The 11,565-nt window shown below is 46.7% G+C and overlaps 1 protein-coding gene across 2 annotated transcripts in view; it reads right to left on the bottom strand.

Annotated features, from left to right (window-relative positions):
* Positions 1 to 313: 313 nt before the first annotated feature.
* The window catches only part of zbtb46 (zinc finger and BTB domain containing 46), a 98,261-nt gene continuing 87,009 nt past the window's right edge, over positions 314 to 11,565 (bottom strand). For both annotated transcript variants that reach the window (XM_079491385.1, XM_079491386.1), the window contains exons 5-6: positions 3,815 to 3,990; positions 314 to 935 (exon numbers count right to left, since the gene is read on the bottom strand). In XM_079491385.1, the coding sequence (XP_079347511.1) occupies positions 411 to 935; positions 3,815 to 3,990 (701 nt within the window). In that variant the 3' untranslated portion in view covers positions 314 to 410. The remainder of the gene's footprint in view (positions 936 to 3,814; positions 3,991 to 11,565) is intronic.

Genomic DNA, 11,565 nt, shown 5'->3' with positions numbered 1-11,565 from the left:
GGAGGGGAAAAAAGCCTTTCGCTTTCGAGCCATCTCTCTCTCTTCCCACATCCCAGTCAGTCATATCACCAAGATCACGGCTGACCGGGGAAAATCCTGTGTGTGTGTGAGAGTGTGTGCGTGTGAGTGTTTGGTTGTGTGTGTGTGTGCATGAATGTACTGTACTGTATGTGCATAGGAGCGTGTCCCTCCATAATGGTTTTGTGTATCATTGTCCTGCACCGTGCCCATCCAAGAGGAAGGCCCGCCCGCTGTGTGGGGGGAACGCATCGCTAAAGACTGGCAGAGAAACACTTCTGCCCATGGGGTGGATGATCATCAGAGATCCTCAATGGGAGGTTTCCGGGCCCACGTGGGGGGTGTGTGGCGGGGGGGTCCCGCGCGTCGACGAGAGCCCCTCGGGGCGGATCCTAGGAGATCCACGTGAAGTCCTTCTCGCTGCCGTTCTGATGCTCGCCCTCCGGCGCCGACGAGTCGCTCTCCTCCTTCTCATTGTCCAGCTCGGCGCCCACCGCCGCCCCCACCACCACAGCCTCCCCGTCGGCCCCCATCACCCCCGAGTCCTTCCACTTCCCTCCTCCTTCGCCCCCCTCTCCCTCCTCCTCTCCCTCCCCCATCATCACGTCGCCCCCCTCGCCCTCCGTCATCATCTCCTCCTCGCCCTCGGCGTCTCCGTCGCACTCGGCCTGGTCGTGGTGGTCGTGGAAGCGGTGGTGGTGGAGGTGGTGGTGGTGGTCTCCGGGGTACATCTCCTCCTCTGGGGAGAGCTCGCCACCCGCCTCGCCGTTGTGGTCCAGCAGGGCGGCCATGCCGCGCCCCGAGCAGTCGCCGCAGACGCCGTGGCGCCGCGAGCCGTGCTTGATGCCCACGCTGGCCGCCGACATGAAGACGCGGCTGCACACCTTGCACACGTACTTCTTGTCCTTGCTGTGGACCTGCGGGGAGGGAAACACACGGCGTGTTAACACACTAGTTTGGCCCTGCATGGCGTCTGTCTGGACATTTCATCTAGCTACAGTATATGTTTTTATAAAGGAATGACCTGCTTCACTGTTTCCCACGACAGTGGGTCGGGGAACCATTTGTGGGTCACAGACTAATTTTCATGGGTCACAACTCGAGTAAAAATCCCATTTTCTTTTCCCACATAATTTATTTTTTCAAACGAGATAAAACCAAAAATTAAATGAAGGTTATACATTTTAAAACAAACAAACAAACAACAAATTACAAGAAATTCCATAAATAAAAATATTAATAACCAGTAAGATCCCTGAGGGCGAGAAGCGACCTCGCCCTCGTGCACGCATCCGCCTGGGTGACGGCAGACTGCTGGGTGAGCACTGGAGCTTTGGCATGGGGGTCAGATCAACATGGAATGTATTAATTATACTGGCCATATAAGGAGCATGTCTTGAGTGTACAGGTTTTGATGAGGTCAGATCAACATATGGAATGTCAGAACAGGTCAGCTAAATATATGGAGGCCATATATTTTACGGGCCTGTTGAGAACTTTAGTTTTTGCCGGCTGCCGGGCACAGCTGCACTAATAACTTTGGGCAGGCCTGTCTAGAGTTTGAATGGACAGGTATCAGTCAAAAGGGAGACATCGAAGGGGAAGGATCAACATATGGAATGTCTGACATATATCCATAATGGAGATCTAAGGGTTTGAGGTTTGAGGTCAGATGTAGAGTTGCTGGCCAATATTGATGACATCAGGGATCTCCATATGGGCTTAATTGCGACAGCAAGTCGCATTTACTACGAAACCAGGGATCTCCATCCCTGATGATGTCACGAGACCTGGGCACCATATATGGGGGCTTTCCCATGTATGGGGATTTTGAGTGACTGATGGACGGGAAATGTACGATTTCATAGTAAATGTGACCTGCGGTCGCTATTCTAATCTCTCTTTTGAATCACTGCCCTATTTTATACTCACACAAAAGTAGCAAAAATAGCCAATCAACAAGTTTGCGATGCATCAAAAACATAAAAAGGTTGAAATGTGCAAATACAAGGTTTGTGAGACAACGATACGCGACTCATCTCACGATGAACATTCAATGCTGTTCACACCTAGTTTGATCCTATACATACACCCATGATTATGATGATTATGATTCAGATATTTACTTTTATACTTTACCATTTACTTTTACATATAGCCTACCATTTATGTTTGGAAAATCTGCTGCTAATATATATATATATTTTGTTTTCTGTGAGAGCACAAGTCTAACCTTGTATCTGGCTAATAAACACATTCATATTCTGAGAAGGGTCAGAGTGCTGCTATGTGGGTTTGTTTTGGTGTGTGTGTGTGTGTGTGTGTGTGTGTGTGTGTGTGTGTGTGTGTGTGTGTGTGTGTGTGTGTGTGTGTGTGTGTGTGTGTGTGTGTGTGTGTGTGTGCGTGTGTGCGTGTGCGTGCGTGCGTGCGTGCGTGCGTGCGTGCGTGCGTGCGTGCGTGCGTGCGTGAAGTGAGTAAATCAAAGACAGGAGGTTGTGTGGAGGACACAGGCCAGCAGAGGTTTCAAAGAGATGATAATTCTTCTCGGTGCCAGCTCATGTTTATGTCCTTCTGAGACTGTAAAGAATGGAACCAAATGGACCCTTACACATGAAAACGAGGATTTATACCATGTTGCTTTAGTTCACACTGGCAATGCCAACACTACTCCAAAACACTAGTCCAATTGTCGTCCGATAGAGTGTGAGCACATATACGCGCGAAGAAGCGGCAAGAAAGCGCCTAGAGACGTCTCTTCCAGCTGGCGGATGGAAATGACGCTTGTGCGCAGCTTCAACTTATAACGTGTTTCAGTTTTTTTGCCGACACTACAAGTTGAAGCCGCGCGCGAGCGTCATTTCCATCCACCAGCTGTTAAAAACCCGGAAGAGACGCCTGCTCTAGGCGTTTCTTGACGCCACAGTGTAGTTGTAGCCATACACTGTCACAGAGTTAGTGTTGCTACAGTATGTGCTGCGCAACACAATTGACATCCTCAAGCATTGTGTCCGTGTCTGGAAGCGACGGCGAGCAAGAAAAAATTTAAGGTAAAATGTAAAGGTTAAAAGAGAACAGGGCACTGTCTGACCCTCCTATTACAAGCAGGCAAGCTTGTGTGGAGAGAAGAATGTGAGTGGTTTTAAAACAACACTTTTGTAGCTGCTAGTGTGAAGCTGAAGCATGTATTTTGGGTCTTTGGGTTTTTTCTTTTCCCTGTGTGTATCACTCAGGAATAACGTGAAACAGAACACAAAGATTGGTATACAATTTGTTTTATAATCAGTAACCACCTCTCTCTCTACACTATCTCTCTATATGTCTCTCCACCCACTGTGTGTGCAGTGTCTGTGAGTGGCACAATATAATAATATAATATATAGCATAATAGGCCTAATATAACACGTTCCCTATATGTGATCAGCTTCTCACACAAATACATAACTCCTCTCTCGTGCATGCACGCCTGCTCAATCTCAGCAACTGTTTGGGTAAATGTATCTTTTTTTCTTCGATCTCAATGGAAATATTGCTGGTTTAGCAGGACTAAACGATAAAATTGACTAAATGGGACTTATTTTTTTGTTGCGGGCGGGAGCAGCAGACAGGCGGTCACATGCGTGTGGTCAAAAATTTAATCATTACAGGAGCGGGCGGGATTGGTCTGAATTTCAACGGGAGCGGGCGGGAGTGGGATTAATAAATCACTCCCGCGCAGGTGAACGCAACACGCGGCCTGAGTCCTCACCAGCCGTCCATCCACTCAGTCAGTCAGTCAGTCAGTCAGTCAGTCACTCACCAGCGTGTGTCTCTTCATGTGCTCTCTCCTGGTGAACTTCTTGCCACAAATCTCACAAGGGTAGGGCCGCTCGCCGGTGTGCGAGCGCATGTGTCTCTTCAGGATGCACTGGTGCATGGCGGAGAAACTGCAGTACGGGCACTTGAACTTTTTCCGGATGACCGTGAAGTCGTTCACTGTTGTCGGGAAAGAGAGGGAGAGAGACAAAGACGGATTAGCGTGTTGAACGAACGGGGGCTTTTCTTCTCATGTGTGCCTGAGACTTTACTTTTCTCCACTTATTGCATTTAATTAACACCAAGGTCTAGAAATGTACTTCTAAACTCCCCCATGGCCACCACCCCCTAATGCCAGTCAAAGATACAGTTGCCCTAGCAACAACGGCTCGTCTTCCACACCAAGGCAACCGAGTCAAAGGAACGCGAACCAACACACACAACACTCACTCTGGAGAGGCAGTCTCTGCTTATAGATAGCAGACAGACAGACAGACAGACTCACTGACAGACTGAAGCTAATTCATATTTCGTCGCATTACAAAAATGACGAGAATTTGAAAATAACAAACAAAAGAAATAACAAATGAAAAAAGTGTCCAAACATTTTTCAATGCGATGAAATATGAAATGGACGTCAGGGGGGTGGGGGGGGAATATAATCACAAACACACATATTGAAGCTTGGGTAAACAAAACGCTAATGCTAATAGCATGTCCCAATCTTACACTCAGGGTTTGCTATAAGCCAATTATCTCAAGGTCTAGACTTAACTGGGAGTTAAGCTAGGTGAAGGGCGCTCCAGTACACAAAGTGTGTGCGTGTGTGTGTGTGTGTGTGTGTGTGTGTGTGTGTGTGTGTGTGTGTGTGTGTGTGTGTGTGTGTGTGTGTGTGTGTGTGCGTGTGCGTGAATAGTTGAAAGGCCTAGTTCAGGCCTAAAAACAAAATGTCCGTTTTTGGCAATGTGACACCAAAAACAGGGCGTGTCATAAGGCAAATCAATTAGGCATCGGAACATTTGCAGAGAGAGGGTCGCAGTGGTCTCAATTAGCCCCTATACATTTAGCCATTGGCTAGATCGCTAGAAGCTTTGACGAAGCAGGAATGAAGCTATAAAAGGATCATGGATTCACAAGCACGACACAAAACTTGTACACATCTACAGCACTAGAAAGGAGGGGTCAGATTCACAGTTAGGGGGTTGTAAGCAGCCGGGTGACATGATATAATTACCTCTCGGTCAGCAATTAGACTTCTGCTCTGATTCTAAAGCTAGACGACGCATCCAACAAAGGAGATAAAATATACATGAACTGCACAAAAGGTTAATTTTATCATTATTTTCTTTCCGTCGTGTGAGGAAACGTTTAGTTAGAGAGCGAGAGAAAATACTGGAGTAGGTGTGTGGAATAATGTATGCATCATATAGTACAATAAAAACATCGGATATGTGTTCATATTCTCCATCAAAATTTAATGGTAGTATATTATAAATTACACAGGGAAATGTTTATAAAAGTACACATCTATGTCCCAATAGAAGTTACAAAGAAAGAAAAAAATAATACAGACTCAAGATAGAAGAATATTTTCATATTCAAACGACAAAAGAAACAGCCACTGAGTGAAGCTACTTCACACACAGCTCTTTAGGTTTATAGTTCCTGGTTTCATTGTCAAAACGCTGCCTTCCTGTTTTTCCACCCGTTATTTAAGCCAAATGAATGCTCCGTTGCGCGAGAACGGCAGAGAATAGCAGACCTACAAGCTCACAACGCGTCGCATCCACGACACGCTGTGAGCTTGTAGATCTGCTATTCTCAGTGCGAAACGGCCAACGGAAGTATTAATCGGCCTGGAGTCCAGAGTGTTTCTTTCTTCTTTTTTTTTTTTTTTACCTGAGTCATTAAGGGAGCTTTGACACTATGGAGTTCCCTTTTACACAGACCAGCATGGGGAGGTCTGTGTTCCCTAAAAATGCACACAGTTCTGCTTTCACAGAACAGACAGCGGGGGATATTTTTTATCCATGCCAGACCTCTCCAGTGACATCATCATCATCATCGCTGAGGTCATTTTCAGTTTCAAAGTGCATCTGGCCTCCGCAATCCTGCTCCGCCCTCTTCCTCTTTAGTGCAGGGTCAGGGGTCAAGAAGGGGCTGGAGCCGCGAAGAGCCAATTACTGTCTGGCTTCAGCCACCATGATTAGCGACAGTAGATCTCACAGATCTGGAACAGAGAGCGAGGGAGGGTTGGACCAACCCAACCCAACCCAACCCAACCCCCCTCCATCCAGCATCCATTCTGCCTCTGATGTCTTGGCTTTGTCTTGTTCTGTTTTAGATACCCCCCCCCATCTGTTCATTCATTTTTATGGCCTGGTGGGGATATGTTTTATCCCTGCTTCTGATCAGACTGAATTCAAGACTATGTATTTCCTTTCGGGGAAATGTAGACTAGTGTCTAATATGTTTGATATATGTTTGATATATCACATTAAGTCTGGCATCCGTATATGCCTATTGGGCAAATTTGTCAGAATTTGTCAAACATCTAATTAAACCATAACAAAAATGGCAGTTCTACAAGCTCGCAAGTCACGATGCTACACATTACGAACTTGTAGATCGGCCGTTGTCACTATTCGTAAAAAGGTACAGGGCTTAATAAGTGGTTAAGACAATGTCCCCCCCTTCAGATTTGTCTTTATTGAATGGAAGCCTATAACCCCATCCATCTCAAAGCCTGTCTGTGAGGAAGCACCCATGACCCACTGGTAACAGAAGATACCATGTACCTGTCCTTCCTGTTTATAAACTGCTCTTGTTGTTTTGCCCCTATAGCTCTCTTATCCAAGTGTCGGGACTGAGGGGACAGGAAAAAGACTCTAAACCAAACGTTACTAGGTAACAATTTATGTTTGGTTTAAATTGGGCTGCCACCATTAGCGGCGCCCTGACTGACAAGACTAGGGATGCAATGCCCACTGAGATACAGCAGGTGGTGCTGTAGTTTGTAGCCACAGTGACTGTACCAGAATGGAGTCACTGCTAGTACTCTGTGTCTTAAGTGTCTGTGTTGCTCTGTACTGTGGGGATTGGACACACATACATATACAGATGCCTGGGTGTGCTCTGAATTGTGGGGTTTGGACACACACATACGATACAGATCTATGAGTCTAAAAGAGGAGAGGGGAGATTAGCCTGAGTACTGACTGGCGACAGAGAGAGAGAGACAGAGTGGTCGTCGAGGCTGGGCAGGGGGTGGGGGTGGGGGTTGGGGGGGGGGGGGGTGCACAGACACATTGTCTGATGAGTTCACCTGTCTGTCCAGTGTCTACCATGTATTGTACACAGTAAAAAAACCGTCAGCGTTCTTTTAACTCAAAGAGTTTATAAATGTAACCAAATGGACCCGTATTTGTAAGCTCTAACAAATGGATAAATAAATTAAACAAGGTTTGTACCCAGTGTGCACATTAATATTCATTCCTATAAAAGTGCTCACAAATTAAAACTAAACAAAACAGTGTAAACATTCATACAGTAGAATTAAGATTCAGTCCAAAATGTTTGCTTTGAATAGATGGGTTTGCATAGTACTGGTACCAAGTCGGAAGCATAATACACTGTCTAAAAAATAAAGACATTTGTATATAAAAACTCATCAATCATTTAAAAAAAAAGAAAAAGAAAAAAAACCCACTAATAGTTACACAAATTGCACCAGTTGTAAAAAAAAAGAAAGAAAAAAAGAAGTAAAGAAACAGAAACTGCTCCTAGCTATTCACAATCATGCCAATGAATATTCCATTCAATTTGTTTTAGAGAGAGGATTAAAATCCCTCTTTAGTGCAATAAGACGAGAGAAAATTAATTGGCATGAATCTAGAATGCATTGGTGTGCATTGCACACGGTAGATGGCCAACCATTATATGAACGCCTGGAGCCTTTTAAACACAAGTCTCAATCTTCTACACTTGCACCGCCGTCGTTCTCCGCTTTGATCTGACGACGGAAGCCCCATAGTGCATCTGTGACCCCGGCCTGCGGAGACCCCACCTCCATGCCCAAACCGTCGCCTCCACCTCCCGTCCCTGCGAGAAGTGTCCCGGGGAGCACGGAGGACCCCCCCACCTGGCAGCACACCTTGACGTGCGTGGCCAGGTTCTTCTGCGTGCTGAAGGCCTTGGCGCACGCAGGGCAGCTGTGCCCTCGCTCCTTGGAGTGCACGGAGGACAGGTGGCGGTGCAGGTCCGTGCGGTCCCGGAAGTGCTTCAGGCAGTACGCGCACTGCATCAGCTTCCTCTTCAGGTGGATGGTCTTCTCGTGCCGGTCGGCGTTGGACTTGAGGGTGAAGCTGGCGGGGCAGTGGGAGCACAGGTAGCGGGCCGGGGCTGGCTCCTCCCCCCCCAGCAGGGACGCGGAGGGGCGGCACAGAGGAGGAGGAGGAGGAGGGGGCCGGGGGCGGTGGTGGTTGTTGTAGGGGTCCTGCGCGCTACGCCAGTCCAGGGACATGGCCATGAGGGACAGCGCGTGGCGGTACTCGTGCTCCCTGAGATGCTCCAGGCTGCTGAACAGCCGCTTGCACAGGGAGCAGGAGAAGTCGTGCGTGGGCCACGGCTCCGACGGTACCACCCTACCCGCTGGTCCTCCTCCCCCTCCTCCTCTTCCTCCTCCTGCCTCCAGCCCTCTACCACCGGCCACAGGCCTGGTGGAGCCAGGCTCCGGCTCTGCCAGGCCTCCAGCACCGCTTCCCTCGGCCATCTGATCTATCTCCGCAGGACGGCCGTCGCCTTCCAAGGCTGGAGTGTGAAAGCATGTGTGTGTGAGAGAGAGAGAGAGAGAGAGAGAGAGATGATGATGAGTTGAAAACATTTACTTTGCCCTTATATCCTAAAAAGTGTCTGTAAAAAATATGATATTTGAGTTGTTAAACTAAAAGTCTTCTTGCATACCCATACTGTATCCTGTGATCTTCAGTTCTTCTCGTATGTCCTCCTAAAAGGACAAGATAAGCCAGGTTATGTCACCATGTACTGGTTTAGTTCCTACGGTTCTGTCTGGGCATGCAGGTGGGAGGCGGCGGTAAAAGAAGAGCTGTGACCACATCCCTTTTTGTCACTCACGTCCACAAGACAAAAGAAAGTGAAACAGAGAAGTTAGAACAGCGACAAGAAGATAAAAGATTGGAGAAAAATGCAAATTGGACAAACAAAAGTGAACACACAGGTAACAGAGAGAGTAGCGCGTGATTCTGAACGCTGGCATACTGACCTAAAACAATGACGATCTACAAGCTCACAGTGCGTCGCAATGCGTCACATTGTGAACTTCTGCTCTTTTCATAGGGTTTGAAGAAGTGGTTAAATGAAGTTCAGTTTGTGTGTATTTTATATTTACTTTGCTTGTTCACTGTAAAATTTAAGTTCATTCCCTATATTGAAGTGAAGTCAAAAATCAGTAAATATCAGTAATTTAATTGGCATATAGGACTCCCCAAAATGAGGTTGTATTGTATGTGGTCGACTGGTTTTCACTCAACGATAGTATTCCCCCCCCCACCCCGGATTCACCTGTTGTAAACAACAGGGGTTAATGTATTCTGGTCGCTATGGTGAGAGGGATGCACTGACGTTTGTTGTTTTTCCCCTCTATATGCACACACACACACACACACACACACACTACATTTCCCCTTGGGTGTGCGTGTTGTGTCTATTAGCAAGAGGTGATCAAACTAACAATTATAATACATTATAAAAGCTAATCGATTTTAATAAAATAATCAATCTGTGATCATATATATATATATATATATATATATATATATATATATATATATAGCTTCACAGTTATTTCACATCATCGAAAAAGTAATGAATAGAGTTGAATCAGTTGATAATATTGAGTGATATTAAGAAAATGATAAACGACAGTTGCAGGCAGCTCTAGTGCATGTGTGTGTGTGTGTGGGGGGGGGGTGTCTATTAGAAAGAGCCCCCTTCCCCCTTTTTTGTCATCCATTTAACGTTCCTTCCTCCTATCATTCCTTCAACCCCCCACTCTTCCCCCTTCTCCCCCTCCCTCCATCACCCACCCAGCCAGCCACCCACCTACAGTACCTACCCAGCCAGCCAGCCAGCCAGGCAGCCTCCACTAAGAACAGAACACCATGCACTGGGCAAACAGATGGCTTGTCCTCAGAGATAGGAGGCTTGTAGGGAGGCAGGTCCACTAGAAATCAAATGCTGTTCTTCCTAAACACTGTGCACGCACACACACACTTAACTCACATGCATAATTCTGCAAATATGCGCACGCACGCACGCACGCACGCACGCACGCACGCACGCACACACACACACACACACACACACACACACACACACACAAACACACACACACAGTGTACATGCACGCTTGTATGCAAGCACACACACAACAGTGCACGCAGGCACGCGTGCGCTATACCTCGGTGGATGGAACAAACAATTTCCTGGGCGAACCTCTGTCTAGTAGTATTGATCGCATCCAGTCTAACCTCACTTCCCCGGCTATACTATCAGCCTCCTGTGTGTGGACTGGACACGATGCTGCTGTTGTGACCAGGAATGGATCTGTATATGTCTGCTCTAACGTCACCTCTGTAAACCAACGACCACATAATTGATGCTACTGTTGTGACCAGGAATGGATCTGTATATGTCTGCTCTAACGTCACCTCTGTAAACCAACGACCACATTAACGATGCTACTGTTGTGACCAGGAATGGATGCTATATGTGCGCGGTAGCATCACTGCCAAACGACCGCATCACTACTAATGATACTACTATCAGTGATCAGGAATGTATGTCCGCTGTAAACGACCACTAATGGTGAGGAATGACTCCCCGGCTGTAAGGTGAACCACGGGTCTCGTCTAGATTAACCACATTAACCCCCTGTCTGTCGTCCCTATTTTTGGCAAATTGTTATAATAGCCTGAAAATTATCAATAATTAGCCTAGGCCTATATGGTTTGTTTGTACACGCGGCATGGCGGTGTTGCGCGGCAACAAATAGTCGATCTATTTAAGCTCTGTAGATCGGCTACTCTCGCCGTACAGCGGGGGTCAGGCTTAATTGGTTGAAGACACACTTACATACAGCACACACATGGACATAAAGGAGACGAGTAATTAATGAGGCTGAAAACAAAGAGAGAAAGAAAATGCGGTAAACGGTAAAGACAGAAAAGGTTTAGAAAACATGTGAAAGCATTCTTCACACAAACACGGCAGCATTAAATATAAAAGATAGCACAACAGAGAATATGAGAGAGAGATACCGAGAGAGGTTGTGAGATGCTGTGAGTGTCTTTGTGTATACAGTAGACACACAAGGGTTATAAATACCCCCTCCCAACGCCCCACACCCACCCACCCGCTTTTCAGCACCTCTCAACCCCTCAAGTTGGTGGAAGAACGGGGGTGAAGCTAGCCATCTGGACACTGGTCTGGTGTATGGAGGGGTAAGAGAGATAACTATAGAAGGAGCACCATTTCTTCCACCGAGTATAAATAAAATGACACTTTGTTTTTTCTTCCCCTTTGCAATTCTGACTTTATATCTCACAATTCTGACATAAAATGTCACAATTACCAGAAAGAAGGAGAAAAAAACTCACACAAACAAATTTATTTTTGTTCAGTGGTGGAAATGGGATGGCAGGCCAGAACCCGGAGGACAGCATAGAAGAATCATAA

The sequence above is a fragment of the Electrona antarctica genome (genome assembly GCF_951216825.1).
Source record: "Electrona antarctica genome assembly, chromosome: 2".
Taxonomy (NCBI): domain Eukaryota; kingdom Metazoa; phylum Chordata; class Actinopteri; order Myctophiformes; family Myctophidae; genus Electrona; species Electrona antarctica.
Note: the sequence above shows the minus strand (reverse complement) of the source record. Positions and strands in the feature narration are given on the sequence as shown.